This window comes from Squalius cephalus, assembly GCF_949319135.1.
Source record: "Squalius cephalus genome assembly, chromosome: 11".
Taxonomy (NCBI): domain Eukaryota; kingdom Metazoa; phylum Chordata; class Actinopteri; order Cypriniformes; family Leuciscidae; genus Squalius; species Squalius cephalus.
The window spans coordinates 7457892-7479787 of record NC_137132.1 but is presented as its reverse complement, the minus strand read 5'-3'; the positions used below and the strand labels follow the sequence as shown (position 1 = coordinate 7479787).

The 21896-nt window shown below is 39.6% G+C and overlaps 1 protein-coding gene across 2 annotated transcripts; it reads left to right on the top strand.

Annotated features, from left to right (window-relative positions):
• Window positions 1–170: 170 nt before the first annotated feature.
• Window positions 171–20220, top strand: LOC307167594 (SPARC-related modular calcium-binding protein 1-like). Of its 2 annotated transcripts, XM_079886816.1 has the most exons (12): window positions 207–230; window positions 345–624; window positions 2531–2702; window positions 2770–2885; window positions 3050–3149; window positions 4100–4150; window positions 4232–4279; window positions 4583–4663; window positions 4746–4938; window positions 5230–5309; window positions 17415–17508; window positions 18829–20220. In XM_079886816.1, exons 2-12 carry the CDS (start codon window positions 544–546, stop codon window positions 19073–19075), a joined length of 1263 nt encoding a protein of 420 aa, XP_079742942.1. In that variant the 5' UTR covers window positions 207–230; window positions 345–543; the 3' UTR covers window positions 19076–20220. The 2 variants fall into 2 exon arrangements, with proteins under 2 accessions (XP_079742943.1, XP_079742942.1); XM_079886817.1 differs by lacking the exon at window positions 345–624 and having other exon boundaries at window positions 171–230; window positions 18829–20219.
• Window positions 20221–21896: the final 1676 nt, after the last annotated feature.

Sequence of the window (21896 nt, the reverse complement as noted above, 5' to 3'; positions counted from 1 at the left end):
TTAATTTGTAGAGTAAACATTTTAAGAAAGCTCAAAATAGCCAAATACTGTATGTGCTATCAAATATGCTATGAATAAACTTTTATAAAATAAAAAATAAAAACAGCCGCTCTGTTAAATGGTTTAGACAGGTGTGGACTCAAAGAATAGCCTACAACCAATAGAGAGCTAACTTACCATCCTCCTTGCCGTCCTGAGGAGTTCCTGTGTGAAAATGTGAAGTCGGTACAGTAGTATGTGCCTGCTCTTCAAATAACATGAGTGAAAGAATATGTAACGGGTTTAATGTGTTAAAGCTTATATTATTTTCTCTTTTATCGTCTGTCTGTTGGTTGTCGGTGTAGAAAAAAACTTAGGATTGAGAGCGAACCGTCAGGCTGTTATGACGACCTGAGTAAGCGCGGGATTTTTCTGCTTTCTTCCACCTCTGAATCCTGGCCGTTACTCTGGCGAGGACGCGCGCCTTGTGTTTAAATTCACAAGCAGGCGGGAAGAGCGCGAGTCGCGACTGATCGTCGAACGTGGGCTGTTGTGGCGGGAATCATGCTGGCGTTGACGTTCACCTGCCGCGTACTTCTCATCTTTCTATTGTCAAATTCTGTAAAGATGACGGACGAAAATCAGGTAAACTCACGACTGGAGGCGATTTCAGCTTGCATGTGTAAAATGTATAGTTGTGATACATTTTTACAGATGCAAGCTGATTTTTGAGAAATCTGCTGAAAAAGTAAGATTAACAGAAAAGCTTTTACATTTAGTAATTGTTGCAGAAAATTAAACATAATTAAATTGATGTAATGAGGACTTGTCACACTGTTTTAAAATATCAACTCTTAAAAAGTCACAAAGTTGAAATATTTAACATGCCCTAGTGAAGTAAAAAGGGTTTGGTGGATTTCTGTGGATAGCTTTGTGTCATAAATTTCCATGTCAAAACAACACCTGTTGACCTGCAAAAATGCCACCTGGAAATGTGAAATGCCTGAGCACAAGCCACATAAATCTGAACAGGCTGAAAGAGTTTTTGTCTGAAAGGTAGACAAGAGAATGTTTACTCTTTAAAATAGCTCAATCCTCAAAAGGGTCACATGTTTGGACAAAAAATTGGCATTGCATTTATAATATGCACACCTGTCAGCAAAGTGGCACCACATCTCTCATTCATTACTAAACCAACCACCTGAGGCCACTAAGACTGTATTTATTTTCATTCACAGTTATAAAATTGTTAGACATGCCTCATGTCCACAGTGCTGCCTTGTTCTCCAACAGAGTCATGTTTGACCTTACTCGCTCCGGCTGTTTGTCACTGCACTCTTGGCAGGAGCCGGTTTAAGCACAACTGTGTTCGTGTCACTTTTAATGTTTCATTCGTTTTGAAACTGGACTTTGAAGGTGTGGAAAAGCTTCCACCCTGATGACTTTGGCAAATCAAGATCAGTACGTACGAGTCCAAAAATGAAGTATTACTTTAATACCTTGACTGACTCTGTGTGAAATATTAGAATTTATCATATTCTTGCAGTTGAGACCTAAAAAGTGGTCCTTCCTACAAATCTATAACTAATAATCATGCAGTGCAAGACAACAACAATTAGGGGAAGTAGACATTTTAATTAACCAATGTATTTAAAATATAAATCTGATGGGTCATGTAGGGACTTGCCCTTTTATACATAAATTATTACACTTTTTACAAGTGATATTTAATATTATTTTATTACGGCATGTTGTAATATATATTCTTTAAAAAAAACGGCTGAAGGTTTTCATGGTTTCTCAGTATAATGATTTTGTGTTACATACTGTGTATTATAGAATATCTGTTCACACTCATCAGAGCTGGAGATGTTACCACAGATGTCTGGTGTTGCGAACATTTGCAAGTTATTTTGCAAGCTCTCTCTCTCTCTCTCTCTCTCTCTCTCTCTCTCTCGGGCTTCATTAATTAACAGACTGCTCTATTCATGGATTCAGTAAACACTGCCACAGATGTTTAAGATATTCATGGTTAAATGGAATCTCTGCTATTGTTTTGCAACTGTTTTGCCTTTTTCCCACATTACATCTCATGTTCAGAAAAAAAACAAAAAAAACATGCTCTGATATTTTCTTCTTCCAATATTAACCAATTCAAACTGAGATTGCTTTTTTAACCAAACTTTTATTTTCCTTCTCTAATTAAAGTACATCAGAAGATACCAAAGCCAAATGCAGGATCATTTTTAAAAATATATATTTTAGGCTATATTTTGGGGCTATTAAAAATATAAATATGCACTCTTTTTGCTTGCTTCAAACATGATAATCTGTCCTTTGAGGGAGTGCAAAATTATAAATCTTTCACTAGTCTGTCTAAAGTGTCTTGCATCACCTTACGCATCATGGGACCTCCAGCGTTTTTCACGACAGTAGACGGCTGTTCCTCGGCCAGACACCATGTTTCCCTTTTTTTCTGCCTATTTTGAGAGCTTTTACACAGACTAGCCTTTCACATTCAGCCATTCCCCCTCCCATTCTCTAATTATAGTTGCTGGTGTTGGACAAGCAGTGGCCTCGAGTGTGTGTGCTGGACTGTGCTAGAGGGCGCCGTCAAGCAGTGTGTGGCAGCAACGGACGAATGTATAAATCTCTGTGCTCTTTTCAACGTGCCCAGTGCATTAACAGCCAGCTGAGGATGGACACACTGTCGACATGCAGAGGTAAAGCACCACAGAGTTCCTGCTCTCAGTGGACGATGTCTTGAAAGTGTTTTGTGTTTGTCAGCAGACGTGTTGAGCTCTAAATGTCAGCTGGCTCGTTCTCAAGCTCTGCGGGCCAGTGCTCGTTCCAATTCCTTGGCCGTCTTTATCCCAATATGCAGAGCCGACGGAACCTATGCAGAGGTATTGTGATGCTCAAGTCCAAATCAGAGTTGATATTCATAACTGCATTCATAATCTCAGAAGAAACGTAAGTGATTGGTTCATTTGGAGGCTCATTTTGCTAGCATTTTTGCTCCAATCAGTTTCCATCCCCTGCATGACCTCTCGTGACCTTTGACCTGTAGGTGCAGTGTCACACTCAGGCAGGTTTTTGCTGGTGCTCCAGCGCTGATGGGATACCTGTGAGCGGAAGCTCTGTCCTACACCTGCGGCCCAACTGCACTGGTGAGTTCTGTGTGTGAGACGCATGAACTAGTGAGGCAGACTTACAGTTATTTTAGTATCATTAGTTTTATGTGAATTTTGGGATATCCCATCAAAAACACAGGATGGAAGTGCCAAGATGTGCATAAATTCTAAAAAATGTGCATTACAAAAAACATATGCGCTCAAATGAGCCGGATAATGTTTTTATCCGATTAGAAGACGGGCATAAACTACGATGGAAGCACAATTAGGTAGTAAACATTTTTTGTGTATTTGTCATTTTTAGAGTTTTTTGTGCTTTTATAGTATGGTGGCACATTGCTGCCACATTTGATTTTTTTCCACTCAATTATGTTGTTATATCATTAAAATTACATATTTTCTTGTAATAATGACATTTTCCTCATTAAAACAACATATTTTTCTCATTAAAACAAAACATTTTTCTTATTAAAACAACATATTTTCTCATAATAGCGACATTTTCCTCATAATAATCAAATTTTCGTAATAGCGAAATATGACGATAAAATGACATTTTCTCGTAATAACTAGATGTTATGTTTTTCTTGTTAAAAGTAATATTTTCTTGTAATAACGAGATATGTTGTTAAAATATTATTACAAGTATATGTTTTAATTATAAAAATATGTTGTTTTAACAACATATCTCGTTATTAGGCCATAATTGTGTGGACAAATATGTGTTTTAGTACTTTGACATTAAAAATGTTGCCTTGGCAAATAGCTGAAACAAAATAAGAAATAATTGTATTTCAAGTAATACATTTTTTCATGGTTTTAGATAACAAAAATAACTCTGATACAGACACTGCGAATTGGGCTTTGTTTAGAATTTTGGGGTGAAAACATCTCTAGAAACCTCAGAGAACTGCGAGTTTTGTATGATTTAAGCATCACTCACATTTTCTTCACAAAACCTAAAGCAACCTAAATCTGTGTTGAAGGTCAGATGTCAGATATTGCTCAGGAAACCGACGTGGAATTAGCACAAGCGAGTGAGAGAACACACATACACAAATACTGCAGTATAATGAAATAAAGGTCCCGTTACCTGACATGTTCCTCTCTGGGTTTAGAGCGAGGTGTTCCTGATCCTGATCCACGCTCTGTGCCGACGACTGCAGGTGACTTCACTGCATTTATACTCAACACTTATATCAAAATCGTATATTTGCAGTCTTTTTCATGAATTTTGTGATCATTAAAGCTCAAATACAAGCAAATATTATATTACTCCTTAAAAAGTAATTAATTGCATTACTTAGTTACTTTTTATGGAAAGTAATGCGTTACATTTCTTTTGCATTACTTAATTTTAAGGGGGGTTTTATAAAATAAAAATCTGTTTTTGGCAAATGTAAAGGCCCTTTACCATTGATAAACAATAAAGATGTTACCATTGAGATACCATCTGACTTTAAATACAGGAGTCACTGTGCCTCCATTTTGGGTGACAATCCTATTGAACTCTGACCCGAATGGAAAGCGTCCGGTCAGACGACCCACAGGTGAGAAGGAGAGATGATCAAGGCTTCATTTGAGTGTTTTGAAGAGTGAACATGTTCAGTTTTTTACTCTGTATTCCTGCAGACTCTCTAAAGAACTGTGAACACGAGAGAATGTCTTTGCTCGCTGAAGCGGACATTCAGGGGTCAGATGAGCGATTTATCCCAGAATGCAGTGCAAATGGGCGGTACAAATCCGTTCAGTGCCACAGCGACACGGGATACTGCTGGTGTGTGAGAGTGGACTCGGGACGGCCCATCCCGGGCACTTCTGACAGGTTGGGAGTTTGTGTGTGTGTGTGTACAGGTTTATATTACATTGGGGAAATGGGTTAATAAACATACTAAATTACACTTTTTTGAAAATGTAAAAATGCAGAACGTTTTGTGTGATGGATAAGTTTAGGGGTAGGGTTAGTGTAAGGGAATAGAATATACTCTTTGTACAGTATAAAGACCATTACGTCTATGGAGAGTCCCCTCAAAGATAGTGAACTTGTGTGTGTGTGTGTGTGTGGGTGTGTATAAGCCAGTGTAGAAAACTGAAAATGATTATTTTCTCTGTACAGGAACCAACTGCCGGACTGCAGCTCTCAGGAAACAAACACACTCATCATCAACAACAGCTACACAGAAACACCTCTCTCAGGTCAGATCTTAGCATATATTAGATAAATTGCAAGCAGAATGGAAAGTTAAATTTTTAATAAACACACATTCTCTTTTAAAGTGCCCCTTTTCTGCTACTTTAAAGGTTGCTAATTTTGTTTTGGAGTCTCCTACAATAACATGCATCCAAGGTTAAAAAATCAGCTCTTTCTGGTTCAATAAAGGATTCAGTCTCTCTAAACCCCTCTGTATCAAGGTTTGTTGTTCAGGGAAGAAGGAGGCGGGAACCGTCGAACGTTCAACACACTTTAATCCAAAAGATACACAAAACGATAGTAAAAGCGGCAGCCACTCACGGACGACTGCCGCACACACATAAACAAAACATAACATAAAAGTCCAGGCCTGGTCCTCTCTCATCCTTCACTGTCGTCGCTTCTCCTTTTATGCTTCCGTAGCTCCTCCGTGAGAGATCCGAGGCTTGCAGATGACGCTCATTATCAATCTCGCTCCGTTCTCACGGCTCTCGGCCTCGCCCTGCTTGCCACACTCTCCTTCCCGATTGCTTCCTCTGCTCTGATTGGTCAGATTGCCCAGTCTGTTGTGATTGGTCGACCACTTACAGCGCATGTTGGAAACCAAACGGCCATTACCATATCTGAATTTCAGCTCCTCCTCAGGGCTTGATACACGGGGATACGAACAGTAAAGACGGCGTCGGTTTTATCGTATCAATTCCAGCGTAAGTCCTCGTCCTTTTAAAGGGCAGCAAAGTGGATTTGCTTTTGCAGCTCAGAAAACAGCATCTTCTCGACATGTACAACACAAACCAAACTCTTCCAGTCTCAGATACAACAGTGTTTGAGGGTCAAAGTAGATGCTGTTCACGGCAGCAAATGAAGACCACGGCATTATGCAGATCTGTTACAAACCTACGAAGGCACGAGCAGGAAGTGAGACTGAAATTACTGACGACTCCTTTCAGCAGTTCAGAATCTATTCTTTCTTTTAGGAGACAATGCATTTGTAACTTTGAAACTTTGCAGACCTTTTACATTAACAAACAGCTATTTTACACACTGCATTAAAGGTGATCTCTGAAAAAGCATTTTAGGGACAGGTCAGGATCCAGAAGTTGTGTATACGAGGTGTTGTATAGAGGCTATAGTAGACTGACCCATGGGTGTATACTGAAGGGCAATGAACCACCAAAATGTCAATATTGTAGCCCTAACTTGTATGTTTAGACAATTATTTTTATCAGCACATTCTTTGAATGATTTATGTTGTAAGATGGACCAAGCAAAACTTTTACCATTTTTGGCACAACTACATTTGAATGATCTTAACCTCTTAACAAGCACCGGCCCGCCGGCGGGCCGGGGGCGGGGCTATAATTTTATTACATTTTTTTAAATAAGAAATATTCAACTGACTATCATAAACTATACATCATTTGAAAGCTAAAACACTCAAGAATCATGTTCTGAACTTGTTTTTGCAATCAGTACACCAGAGAGGAAAGGGTTAAATGAAATGTTGAAGGACTGGTAATGTAAAAATGACTACAGTGAACGCAATACTTATCTTTCATCTCCTATGGTTCAGATCAGTTCGGACGAATCCAAGAAACACCAGCATACATTTCAATGTAAGGGTCTACTCTTCAAAATGCATCCCACTTTTTAACCCAAAACAATGAAAAAATAGGGAAAAAAACAAAATATCCTCCTCTGTTTTCATGAGCGTTTGCAGTTAGAGTACTCCATCATGTTCATTTTCAATGAAATATCGATCCTAATCTGTATTCCAACGTTCTAAATCCACCTCTCCCCCGTAGATTAGACTGTTCCGGATCAAAAGAATCATCCCACTTGTCTCTCCTTCAATCACAGGCTCTGTAATAGATCAAAATACCAAGGGAGCTTTTTACAGGCTGAGAAACCTGTCAATCTTGCACCTCGGTTTTCGGCTGGATAAAGTCTGGATATAGCCAGCCAATGGCTTGTCAGAAAAGTTTTGATGGATGGGAGTTTTAACCAATTAAAACACGTTTGCAGTGATAGACAGATTTGTCAAATACAAGTGCGCAAAGTTGTTATTCGCTCGTGCGCGTCCGCCATTTTACGCACGGAGCGCATAGGTAGCCATTGTTTTGCTACACGGAGCTCCTGTCAACTCACAGATTGTATCCAAATTTATATTTGACAATCTTCATCATGAATCGTCGTCAACAGAAGGGTTTTTGTGGTGTTTGAGAGTATTTTGGGGACGTGATGAGAAGCCGTGACGAAGAGCAGCGACGAAGAGCAGCAGAAAGACGCATCTCATAGCTGCTAACGTTACAGAGATAGCACGGTGCGTCGTCGATTCGGCAGAAGAGATGTTTGTTCATGGACTCGATCCCGTTTTAGATCGGTAAGTTTAAACACATTGTCTTGAATTGTTATGTTTATCAAGTATTGGCAGTTTTTCTGTTTATGTCATGTTTTTGATTATAAAATGACAGTGGACATTAGGCTACTAGCAAAGACAATAGGACGAGTAATGTTAGGTAATAGAGCTGTATATTATAGGCTACAGAGAAAATATTTATAACACACACACATTATATTTATGATGCATTGAATATAACAATAATGGAAGGAAAGGATTATAAGAACGAAGTCAGGTGAAGATGTTTTGATTATAAAATAACAGTGGAGATGACTAGCAAGAGACTACAGTGATATGTTTATATGAATGTATGAATGAATGGTGCATTGAATATAACAATAATGGAAGGAAAGGATTACAAGATGTCAGGTGAAGATATAATAAATATATATAATTATATATACATAGAAAAAATATAATTACAAATGTTTTATAATGTTGAGCATTATAATGATAAGGTATTTGACAAACAGACATTTGATATTGTAATATGACGGAATATTGATGCTGCTAATAGTAGAATGTGACTCAAACTGAAATCCTCTTTTGTGTGTGTGTGTGTGTGTGTGTGTGTGTGTGACTGTGTGTGTGTTTTCCTGTGCTGTAAAATAGGCCTTCAACTGAAACAGATGAGGAATGGAATCCGGAGTCAAGTCCTGAGTGACGAAAGAGACGCCGGCAGTCGTCGTACACTTACTTGACCAAGTTTTCATATTCTATTTGAAGTTTGTGTTTGTTCTGCTTGGTTTTGTTCTGCTTGTTTGCTTGCTCTCTCTCTCTCTCTCTCTCTCTCTCTCTCTCTCTCTCTCTCTCTCTCTCTCTCTCTCTCTCTCGCAGTGGGTGTCTTCTGAGTTGGCGCAATTGGAGCAAATGTGACATGCTGGTGTGAGGCAGTACTAGGTAAGTACTCGCACATACACACATGCATACACAGTGCTGCAAATTGTATTTATTCTGCTTAGACACCTTTTTTTTCCTCCCCTCTTATTTGCAGTGGTTGTCTTCTGAGTCGGTGCAATTGGAGCAAATGTGACATGCTGGCGTGAGGCAGTACTAGGTAAGTACTCGCACATAATCACATGCATACACATCGTTGCAAATTTTATTTGTTCTGCTTACACACTTTATCTCTCCTGTCTTTCAGTGGCTTTGGTTTCCAGAACAAACCTTGGGTAGTGACTGCCTTGATCAACATGTCTTCCTACACTTTGTAAAAACAGTAAGCGGTTGCTTTTTGTTTTAGTAATTGGATATTCATTATAATTGTTAATTTGTTTACTTAGGACTGTATTGCACTGGTTCAAACTAGCTGTGCTCGCACTGGTGTGTCGGTCAGAACACAGAAGGCAGGAATCAGAAGTAACAATTTAATTAAGTCCAGCATGAATAATCAGCACAATGAACGGCACAGTCAGACCACAAGGCATTGCACAGAATTATCTTATCAGATGTGGTATCTGAGGTAGTATGTTGTGTGGTCTGAAACAGTGAATAATAAACAATAATTAGCTAATATCAAACATTTCCATCATCATTAACCACTGCCATTTATCCTAATATCGTTATATTATAAACATAACATTACTTACAGTAATACCGATTTTTACCACTAGGTGGCGCATAGCGCTCATAAACGGAATTATCCGAAATGTCCTTTGCTAAGTCATTACACAATAAGCTAACACATATATATAATTACAGAACGACGATCTATACATTATTCAAACATACATTTATACACAGGGAAAGCATTAATCAGTGATCAGTATTATACTGAACTAATATGTATTTGGAATATACATATTAAGTGAACATCTTAGGCTAGACTCTAGGATAGTCGTCACCTCAGAGACAAACGAACTCACGATGTTTTGATTATTCATCGTATGTAACACTCAATAGAAACACTCATTAAATTACTTACATGGTATCATTGACGCACAACTTAAACATATCCACTTTGACCATGACATTTAAGTTCAGCGCTGGAGGAACGCATTGTCGGCCCATCAGGAACAGAAAGTGACTGACGCAATTGAGTAACAACTGATCTGATTGGTTGTTCCTTCCCAACATCGCCGCCCCCAAATATGTTGAACATATTTGCTACTTTAATGGAACAGTCATTTAGGGGGATCTGAGTCATGTTCGTCATCTGCGAGGGCTGGAAGCGGGATTAGTTTCGCAACTGGCCGAGTGTATATTTTATTCTTCACTTGGATTTCCACTGCTCTGATATGACCATCTGATCCGGGAAAGGTCTTAACTACTTTTCCAACCAACCACATGGCACGTGGGAGTTGTGGGTCTACAAGCATAGCAATAGTTCCCGGGGAAATGTCACTCGTATCTTTACACCATTTGTGACGAGCTTGGAGTGCTGGTAAGTAGTGGTGAATAAAGCTTGACCAGAATTGATCGGTTAGCACTTGGCTTTGCCTCCATCTCCGCCGCCCCATAAGCTCTGTAGCTGGATATACAACAGGTGGTAGTGAACTATCAGGCCGCCCCATGAGTAGGTAATTGGGCGTGACTGGGTCAAAGTCAGCTACATTGGAAGATGTGTACCCAAGAGGTTTACTGTTCAGGATCCCTTCCACTTCAATAAGCACTGTCAGGAGCACTTCCTCAGATACTGTCTGTGAGCCGATGGTGATACGAAGAGCATTCTTTACCGAGCGGATCTCTCGTTCCCAGGCACCCCCAAAGTGTGGGGCACATGGTGGGTTAAAATGAAAAGATATTTTCTGCCTGGCCAGATGCTGTTGCAGTTGAGGGCTGAGGGATGCAAAGGCCTCTCTAAGTTCTCTTTCTCCACCATGAAAGTTTGTGCCATGGTCTGAGAATAATTCACATGGTTTGCCACGACGGGCTACAAACCTCCGCAGGGCCATTAGGAAAGAATCAGTATCCATAGAGGTAAGCAAGTCGAGGTGAACACATCTTGTGGTGAGGCACTTAAAGATTATCCCCCATCTCTTCTCACAGCGTCTGCCAATTTTGATTTGAAATGGTCCAAAACAGTCCATGCCCGTACTATAGAACGGTGGTTCTTGCAGTCTCAGTCTGGCTGGTGGCAGATCTGCCATCTTTGGAATGACTGGTTTGCCTTTCCACTTGTGACATTCTTTGCATAGATGTTGATGCCTACGGATGGCTTCACGCCCTCTCAGTACCCAAAATTTTCGCCGTATTTCTGCAAATACTCTCTCTGGTCCGGGGTGGCATAATTTGTCATCATAGTCTTTTATTAGTAGTTTGGTGACTGGGTGATGAGGATCTAGCACTATAGGGTGGATCACTGATGGCTCCATTCCTTCTGCATGACGAAGACGACCGCCAACTCTGATGACCTGGTTAGATTCATCATATTCTGGGGCTAAGGTCAACAGTCGACTGGTGGGGAGTATAGGTCTTTCCGCTCTGAGCAGTCTGTACTCCTCAGAGAAACTATCAATTTGTGATTTCTGAAAGAGGAGCATTTCCGCAGCTTGGTAGTCCGTCGCAGATGGGGTTTCATTTGGTTTATGAATTTGAACTGTTGCTTCAACGAGGTCACTCCAGGAAGTATAGTTTGCAGGGTCAGGAATGTTAGGGGCAGTAGTTTCTGTCAGTAATCCACAGAAAATACCCTTTCGCTGTTCGTCTTTATCCATGGGAGTTTGTATAGGAGGGGTAACTGGCCATTCCGATTCGGGTTTGAGCAAGTATGATGGACCTTGGCTCCACCTGTTGGGTAATGATAGCTCTGCAAGCGTTCTACCTCGAGTAAGGTCATCAGCTGGGTTACTGTTTGAGTCCACGTACCTCCAGGTACATCCAGTAGTCAGTTCTTGGATCTCTGCAATCCTCGTCCCAACAAATACTTTGAATCTGCAGGATTCAGAGGTTATCCATGCAAGGACAGTTGTGGAGTCTGTCCACATGACCACTTTATTGATTTCTAAAGTGAGTTCAGTTTCAAGGAGTTTGGCCAGCTGAGCACCATTCAATGCCCCACATAATTCCAGTCGGGGAATGGTTTGTTGTCGCTTAGGAGCAACTTTGGATTTCCCCATAATGAAGGCTAGCTGAACTTGGCCTTGTGGGTCTTCTGTCCGTAGATAGGCGACGGACCCATATGCCTTCTCCGAAGCGTCACAGAATATGTGAATCTGTCTGGTAACCTTAGACTGGTCTGTATCTGATGTCACAAGACAACGAGGCAGTGTAATAGTGGCCAGGTTAGGGAGTTCCTTTTCCCAGTTATTCCAGGATTCAAGGAGGTCCTCAGGCATATTAGGGTCATCCCATTCTCTCTGCTTATCCCACAGTCTCTGAACCAGCAATTTAGCCCGTGTGGTGAATGGAAGGATAAAGCCAAGGGGATCATACTGAGTTGCTAATACTCTATAGATGTGACGCAGAGTACATCTTTCTGGCTTTACATGGCGGGGCTTGTATCCGAATGTATCAGATTGGCAGTACCATTTTAATCCTAAAGTGGATTCCTGGGTGTCATTTGGGTCTTGGGACAACCATAGCTCAGTGCTGTCAGATAATGCTTCAGTTGGCAAATGCTCAATCACGCTAGGCACATTACTTGCCCACTGACGGAGTTGGAAACCTCCAGTGGCAAGGAGTCCACACAGTCTATCCACTAGTTGTTTGGCCTCTTGAGGGAATGGAACACTCCGCAGACAGTTATCTACATAGAAGTTCCTCTCGACTGTGGATCTGACCTCATCACCAGGTTCACTGTGGTCATTGACATGCCGTTGCAAAGCATAAATGGCACAACACGGGCTGCAAGTTGTACCAAAGGGTAGCACCTGCCACTCAAATATGTCCGGAGGCCTGTTTCTGTCCAGGTCACGCCACACAAAGCGCAGGAGATGTTTATCTTTAGGTAGAAGGCGGACCTGGTGAAACATTCCCTTGATGTCACCACTCACAGCCACAGTATGCTCACGGAAGCGTAGAAGGACGCCCAGCAAGGATGGGCCTAGAGCTGGACCAGGCAGCAGGAAGTCATTCAAAACTTGCCCTTGATACTGAAATGAGCAGTTAAAAACTACACGGTTCTTGCCATTATGCTGAACTAGATGGTGAGGTAGAAACCATGACTCACTCTCGTTGCTGATTTCCTTGGGGGGAAGTTTTACAGCATAGCCAGCGACTTCCAGCTTCGTTATTTCTTCCTTATATGCGGCCGCTTTGACTGGGTCTCTCTCAAGGCACCTTTCAGTGTTCCTTAAATTAGGCAGCACTGCTTCCATTGAGGCCTGAAGGAGTGGCATGTCCTTCTTGCGCAGTAAGGGAGTGGCATATCGATACACTTCATCAACTGATACTCTTGTTGTCTGAGTTTGGAGAAGGTGTATAGCTTCTCGGTCTTGCTTTGATCGTGTGACTGACCTCTCTGATTTGATTGGAATGACATCAGCCTGCCAAAGCCTTTCCACATTTTGGAGCAACTCTGCCTGTGAAGGGCTAAAAGTGGCATGTAAACACTGCTGAGTGTTAAGCGTTACCTCCAGTACTCGCGCCGGACCTTGTAGAGCCCATCCCAGTCGTGTCTTAACAGCTGCTGGCCCCCCTGGTGGGCCAAGGCGAACTGGCTCTATTGTGGTAATAAGATGAGGATGGTCAGCTCCAATCAACAGCAATGGACGAGCCTTATGAATGGGCTGGAGTGGGAGGCCTTTCAAATGGCTATATTTCTGCTGTAAGGTTGCCACAGGATATGTGTACTCTGCCAGGCTCAAGGATTCAGCTGTGAAGGCATTCTGAATTTTATAACTCTTATGTGGTTGAGTGGGTGTTGAAATTCTGAAAGACACTGCTAAACCTTTGAGTGTAGTAAGATCATGCCTGATGGTTCTTAAGGTTAAGTCCTCAGCCTTCCCTTTGAGTCCTAGCATTTGAGCTGCTGATGACAGGAGAATAGTGCGCTCAGATCCATCATCGAGTACGGCATAGGTGTCCAAACTCTGCCCGTTGTGCTCCAGGACAACCCTAACCACCTTCAAAAGGACTCGTTTAGAACTTGGGGGTCTGTCCAAGTGTAGTGGTTTTGTAGTAGAGCTCACCAGACAAGTACCCTCATTTGCTGTCTTAACGTTGACGTCGTGTAAGATTTGTAAGTGTTTGCCATTACACCTGTGGCAGGGCTTCTTTAAAGTACATTGCGCAGATCTATGTGAGCGTGCACACTTCCAGCATCTGTTGTTTGTCTTTATCCAGTCTATGATTTGGTCTTTAGTGAGTGCTTGGAATGTGGTGCACTGGCTCAGATAATGGTCTCTGTTATCACAGTATGGACAGAATGCATTACTCTTCCCAAATTTATTTGCTGGTTGCCGTATCATCTCAGCTGAAGTTGTCTGATCTGCTCCATGAAGGATTGTAGCTGGTCTGGACTTGAATCTGGGTTCTCTGCTTAAGTCAACTTTGTGCCTGACTCGGTCTCTCTGGGTTTTGTTTCCCCCAAAGCTATCATGGTCTTGACACCATGACTCAAACTTCAGCCACTTTGCCAGATCAATAAGTGTGTACACGGTACCAGGTTCATTGCTGATGCTCCTTCTAAAGGCTGCGCGTAGCTCTGAAGGTAATTTAGTGAGAAGTCGCGCCACGTGGGAACCACAGCGTAGTTCAACTTCTCCCTCTGACCCCAATGTCCTGAGGAGGCCTACTAGTGCTTGGACTTGGAGAGCAAAGCGTTCAAAGCTAACTGTGTCACCAGGCTGGATATCTGCAGAATCCATAACAGCTGCTATCTTGTTTAGAGCCAGTTGATGAGGACGGCCATATCTCTCAGTTAATGCCACCATGGTGTCTGTATATGGGGTAATCGAGTTCAGGAACGAGTCTGCTATCAGACGTGCCTCCATTAGTTTCAAGTGGTCAACGAGCACCTGATATTTAAACAGTTCAGTTGCATCCTCTGGCAACAAGTTACCCAAAGCTAACTTTAACCGGGTAAATTCACCTGGGTCTCGATGGATGAAGTCGGGTATGGATGGCTGTGGACCCCTATAAGTTGTCTCCTGTCTAGTTGAACTGGAATGCCACGCCACTGGGTTTGCTGGTGGTCCATAAGGTTGAGAATGGGAAGGAACAGTAGGCATTAGAGGTGTAGATGATGTCAGTTTTGTTTCCACCTGCCGTGACATCTGTTGGTTTCTAAAGGGGTTAGGCATGTTTGAAGGAACATGAGTCAATCCATCACTAGTAAAGCTGTCTGGGTAATGACTCCAGGCTGGGGATGAAACAAGGTGAGCCTCAATATCTGTAGCATCCAGATGTTCTTTCCTATGTGGGGTAGGAAGTCTGCGTGGGGCTGGTACCGGATGGACTTGAGGGACTGGTCTAGGAACAGATTGCTCAATCTCTCTGTAGACAGTTCTAGGTGAAGGTAATGGAGGTGTTGGAGCTAAGGGCTGTGGTTTAGGAAGTGGAGGAGCTAAACTGGTTTGGTTTCTCATTAGCATTTCTTGCATACCTTTCTGGATCTCCAACAGTTGTCCGATTTCCTCCTTCATTGTTTCCTGTGCTTGACGAAGCTGTCTGTTCTCTCTTTCAAGGTCATACAATCTTTCCCTGGATCCCCTGGGTATTGAATAGGTCTCCATCTGTGGTGAATACTCATCTCTTTCCCTCCACTGATCTTTGATGAGATACCAGGACTTTCTGTCTGGGTCTCCTGCATCTAACGAATCAGGTGTTCGGCTGCCAGGTTCCTCGTCTATACTTTGGTGACTGAAATCGTGCCCGTGTGCCATCCTTCTATCACTGTGCTGATAATTATCTTGCCCATGTGACTGCTGTGCCGTCATAGAAGCTCTAGTTTGATTTGGATACTGAACTTCAAATTCTTCCAAGTAGGCTGGATGGCGGACTGAACGTCTAGGACGTGCACCTTGAGTCTGATATTCATCCATTCTAGTCCAGTGTAAGCACAATCATCCGGCTCGAAGGACCAAATGTTAATTTGTTTACTTAGGACTGTATTGCACTGGTTCAAACTAGCTGTGCTCGCACTGGTGTGTCGGTCAGAACACAGAAGGCAGGAATCAGAAGTAACAATTTAATTAAGTCCAGCATGAATAATCAGCACAATGAACGGCACAGTCAGACCACAAGGCATTGCACAGAATTATCTTATCAGATGTGGTATCTGAGGTAGTATGTTGTGTGGTCTGAAACAGTGAATAATAAACAATAATTAGCTAATATCAAACATTTCCATCATCATTAACCACTGCCATTTATCCTAATATCGTTATATTATAAACATAACATTACTTACAGTAATACCGATTTTTACCACTAGGTGGCGCATAGCGCTCATAAACGGAATTATCCGAAATGTCCTTTGCTAAGTCATTACACAATAAGCTAACACATATATATAATTACAGAACGACGATCTATACATTATTCAAACATACATTTATACACAGGGAAAGCATTAATCAGTGATCAGTATTATACTGAACTAATATGTATTTGGAATATACATATTAAGTGAACATCTTAGGCTAGACTCTAGGATAGTCGTCACCTCAGAGACAAACGAACTCACGATGTTTTGATTATTCATCGTATGTAACACTCAATAGAAACACTCATTAAATTACTTACATGGTATCATTGACGCACAACTTAAACATATCCACTTTGACCATGACATTTAAGTTCAGCGCTGGAGGAACGCATTGTCGGCCCATCAGGAACAGAAAGTGACTGACGCAATTGAGTAACAACTGATCTGATTGGTTGTTCCTTCCCAACAATAATTATGTTTATTTTAATTTATTTGAGTAAAAACCATTGTTGCAATTACAAATGTTCTTTTTTTCTTTTTATATATTTTATTCATTAGTTGTAAAACAAGCACTTTTGGAATGTATACATGAAGTGATTTTTTTTTGTTTCACTGTTTTTGCTATTAGAATTGTTCAAAATAAAGAGTATTTTGTTAAAATGTTAAAATGTTGTGCTGAAATCATTTTTTCTTGTGTAGTTTGATAGGCAGAATAGTTCTGAATTGATATACATGCATGTAGTATGTAGTGTTTACTCCTTATGTCATTTGGTAACCAGGTGTCCATTTGGAGTCTCCAAGTGGCCTTTTGGAAAGGACGCCTAGACTTTTCTTGAATAAAAGCTTACAGGAACTACATTTTTGGGAGTATCATCCTCAAATTTGAATCAAAACATGGTCAGACATTCAGTTTTATCTTTATGGTGTTTTCAGGCCTTTAACATAAAATTCTGATAAATGTTTCCCTAAGTGAAGTTTATTCAAAGAAATCGTGAGTCACTTTCATGTATGTGTTACCTTGTTTTACTCTGTTCCTATGCTACTTTGAGTTATAATGACTCTTGGGTAACAAAGTTTCAAGTGTCTAGTTTAAAAAAATATCAGAGTTATGAATGTGGACCATAGAGTTCAAGAGCTACAGCCATTTGTATTTGGGTATGTCGTTTTCAGAAAATTCTCAAAAATAGGGGCGCTGGTTAAGAGGTTAAATGATGTAGACAACATAGTTTAGCCTTTTTTCACAGAATTTAATAAATTTAGTATTTATTGTATTGTTTGTTGAATATTGATTTGTATGGCAATAAATTAAAATCCAACAAACAGGTCAGATCTTAGTCTATTTGACTCTCTAAAACACATTTCATCAATTTAATTAGCAATATCTGTCTGTTTGTAAAGGTTGTTCCAGTGTTCGAAAGACCGACTTTTTGAAGAGTTTAATAGAAGCATTTCAGCAGGAAGTTGAAAGTGTTGCTCCATCTTCTCCTTACAGGTTAGAAACACACACATCGATTACAGTTGTTAGACATAAAGACAAGCAGATATTGAGTTATCAGAAGAAACGGTCACTCTTTCAACAGATGAATCAACAAGGTTTTGTTTAAATGTTTTCACATCTTTACGTGTTTTGTTAACCTTTACAACCATTCAGCATGAAACTTTCTTTCAGCATTAAAACAACACCTGTTTTTGTTGAAAAACCTGAAAACCTGAAAGTTGAAATACTTAAATTACTGAAACTCAAACAAAATATAAAATAAAGCTAAATCGAAAAAAAAAAAAAAAAAAAAATTCACATAAACAGGGCCTAAAACTAACAAGCGCACGATGGCCGGTAACATTTTTATGAATTCTAACAATGCATGAACATTAACAAATGTGAACGACACTTGGGACTGAGCTCTCTTTCACGTCTTCTTGCATTTGAGCGGACAATTTCACACAAAATTATGTAAAAAAAATTGCGAGTATACTAGTAAACGTTTTAAGTGAACGTTAACAGTTGAAAAAGTAAACGCATGTGTATCAGTATATTAGATCCGTGCATTCACTCTGTGTTTTTAATGTTAATCAAACAACAAAAGGACAAAGAAGAAAATCACACTGCTCTTGACTGAATAACCTTTGTTACTTTAATAAGGATTCATTAATAATGATGTTTAATTCATACAGTGAAGACAATGCAGTGCTATGTTACATTTGATCACTTTATTACATTTCTGTCGCTGAAAACTACTGTTAGACCTACCTGAAAAACCTGAAAAGCACTGTTTATTTCATTTGCATCTTTGTTATATTGTATTTATTTGTGCTGGTGCTTGTAATTTTATTATTTGTTCTTATTTTATTACGGACTGTCTTATGTTTTCCATTTATATTAGTTGGGCTAGTAGTTTTAGCTGTGGTATATTGGAATAGAGAATAGTGAAATTTCACTGGTATCTAAAATTTTGGTGTCATTACCGCCTGTTTTTGCAAAAACAGTTTCATGGCAGGTAAAAAATAATATTTATGGCTGGTAAATTTTAAGTCACGGACCATTTTCAGGTGTGGCAAAAAGTTAGTTTTAGGCCCTGCATAAGCACATAACAAAATTTCTAAAACTGAAAATATAAAAAAATAAAAGCTAATTCATTAGTATATAAATAATACTAAAATTACACTGCTTTAGAGAAATCGCTAAATGTTCATTCATTAATTTATGCATGCATTAATTTGATCTTTCTAATGATTATCAGTGTATTTCTACATTGTCATTTCTGTGGCGTTGATCCAGAGCTTCCATCATTGACTGATTCTTCTGGTCTTTCAGGACACCCGAGTCCCGTCTTCACGTCCCCACCTCTCCTCCCTCTGTTCACACTCTCCGTCTGTACTTTATGCTGCTGGACACAGATGGTGATGGTGTTCTCAGCGAGCGAGAAGCTCGTCCGTTACGGCTCCTGCTTCGCGGAAGTCTGCGTCCTCGCCGCTGTGCCAAGACATTCATGCAATCCTGTGATCGTAACGCAGACCGTCGCCTCAGCTCTCAAGAACTCACTTCCTGTCTTGGCATTTGAGGCCCAAATCCATAAATATTGTGCAGGATGAAGGATCTTTGGAAATGGTTTCAGACATCAGTTTGACCTTCATCTCTCCACAGCTCCTTTGAGTCTGTGACTGCAGCGTTCAATCACTTCACTCTGGGTTTTTGAATCTGTTTCAGCTCTCGCCGGCACTCTGACCTTTTCACTTATGCAAGTCCAAACGCTGTGCCTTTCAAATAAAGGACTCGTTATTGGTTTTGTAAAAATATCCACGGGTGAGCCTTTCTGACCGCTGGAGCTCTCAAGTGTGTGTGAGTGTATCTGAGTGTCTGAGAGTGAGTTTGGACACAGTACAGTACATGAACATTGTAACAATTCAGTATTATGATGACCAGGGTTATTGTAGTTAACTGAAACTAAAACCATACAAAAATGCTTGAAATAAGATAAATGTTAACTGAAATAAAATAAAATACAGAAAAACTTTAACTTGTTTTATTTCAGCTAGTTGCCAATGCAACATTTCACATGTTTGTTTGTTAACTTTTAAAACCACAATGTGAAAACTAAGTGCTGTACAGAAAGAATAAATAAAAGAATGAATACATAGAACTGATAAAACATATACCACACAACAACAACAAAAAATAACTAAAACTGAAATAAAAACTATATAGACATATTTAAAAAAAAAAAAAAACGTATAAAAATGACAAAAACATAAAATTTCTAAAACTCCAACTAAAATTAAAATGAGAAATTAAAATATAAAAGTAAAAACTATAATAGTATAAATGATACTAAAATAAAATGTAAATAAAAATTATTCATTTTCATTTAAACCCTGGAAATAACCAGATTTTAGGACCTAATACTACGTAATACAAAAGCAACACAAAAAAACCTACATCCTGATAGAAATCTACATGTTTTTAATTCATTCTTCAACCAAAATAGTTTTTCACTGATTTTCACTGATCTCAGATTTCGAACCTCATTTTATGTCAAAGTACTACTGTACCTTAGTAACAGATTTTGGTAACACTTTATTTTGCAGTGTCATTGTTATATCCAGGCTACATGTAGTTACTACCCTAATAAGTACATTAATATTATCATACTCAGCTACCTACTTAAATCTCTAATTACACTGTAACAACCACACCTTAAAAAATAAAGTGTAACCCAGATATTTTGTATTAAAGCAAAATAAAGCTGTTTCTCTCGAGTTTCGTGTTTCTTCAGTGCTGACAGGCCTTGAGAAGGTCTAATCTACAGTAAGTCCTTGAATATGAGAGTGAGTGTGAATGGAAGATTCATTATAATGTGGCCCAAACACCCTTGACAGGTGTAAAGAAGGGTTTAATCCACCTTTATTATACAGCAGTCAGATCACACCCCATTGACCCCAGTGTGTTTGTTTCACCTTGTAGCAACGCTGAAGTATGCTATTTTCTGTAGGCTTTGTGTGGTCACATCCAAATCTGCTGGTCTGGAAAATAACAAAATGCAGTCAAATAAGTTGTGCTACAAACCAGTGTGTTAATGATTACTAATTGAAATAATATGATAACAAATATCAAGCAGCAACAGTTTTTATAGAGCTAAAATAAACGGAATTGGATGAGACCGGAAGTTGCCCGCGCCCTCACTTACGTTGAGAATAGGGTGAATATAGTGCTCGTGTTTACATGTTGTTTGTGTGTTTGCTTGACTTAATGTGCTTCTTTTGATCTTAAACACCGTTTGACCTGCAAGCTTCTGCTTCTGTGGATAATATAACCACCAGCAACACCAAAGGACACCCCTAGGTGTCAGTGTAACTCCAATCCAGATCTGAGTGAATCTGCGTCGAACGGTTGGCGGTCTTTGGCTGTTGTTGACTATCAATTTACTTCTTCATACAACACAACTGCAATCATTCATTTTGAAGGTAGGTTTGTGTTAGACACGTAATAGTGCAGGAAGTGAGATATCATTGAGCACACTGTATATTTCACTTTGTTCTCACTTATATAGCCAACACTTTCCACAGATTGTTTTTTCCACAATTAGCCTATTAACATCGCACATCTAGGTAGACAGCAAAGGTTTTTATATTTTCTGTTTAATATATATTATATATATATATATTTATGACACAATATCCTAATTTGTGTTATGTTACGTTACGTTGGCTTTAAATGACACAACACTGCTGTGAGGCTGTTTCTAACTGCCGAGGGAGCCCTTGTGAAAAAGAAGTGCACTTAATTGTATTGAGTGTGCCTTTGTAGTCTTCAAATCTTAAATGTATATTTTTTAAATACTGTATTTGCAGATAATATAATATTAATGAACTAAAGGCCACTTAGGTGTGCTTAAAGAAAGTACACACTTGAGTGCATTTTGTAATGTCACATTTAAAATGTTACATTTACATTTTAAATCATTACGTTTTCACATCTTTTGTCATGCTTTTAAAAGAAGTACACTTGTTTTGATGTGTTGACTAACATACTAAAGCTCATGTAAAATAGGCTACTTGATTTACTGAGGTGTGTTATTTGATAAGTTAATATGTATTATTTTATTTTTTTTTATTATCATTTAGGCCAATTTATTCATTTATCATCATCATTATTATTATTATTATTGGAGCAATTAGAAACACAGGTTTACCCATCTATGAAGACTTATGCTTTTTACCGGCGGAAATGGGAAAAAGGTCCATTTCAGATTTACTGGCCCATAAACATTACATCACTTGACAAGTAGGCAGCTGTTGTACAGAATATGTTACAATCTCTGGTTAGAGGAGAACGTTTACTCAAGTTAGTGGATATACACTCACCTAAAGGATTATTAGGAACAC

What these genes read in the sequence shown, in the direction of transcription:
- LOC307167594 (XM_079886816.1), top strand. Translation starts at nt 544, where the DNA reads ATGCTGGCGTTGACGTTCACCTGCCGCGTACTTCTCATCTTTCTATTG. An exon ending in ATCCCGGGCACTTCTGACAG is followed by an intron (nt 4,939 to 5,229) that starts GTTGGGAGTTTG and finishes TTCTCTGTACAG; the next exon opens with GAACCAACTGCCGGACTGCA. An exon ending in GCTCCATCTTCTCCTTACAG is followed by an intron (nt 17,509 to 18,828) that starts GTTAGAAACACA and finishes CTGGTCTTTCAG; the next exon opens with GACACCCGAGTCCCGTCTTC.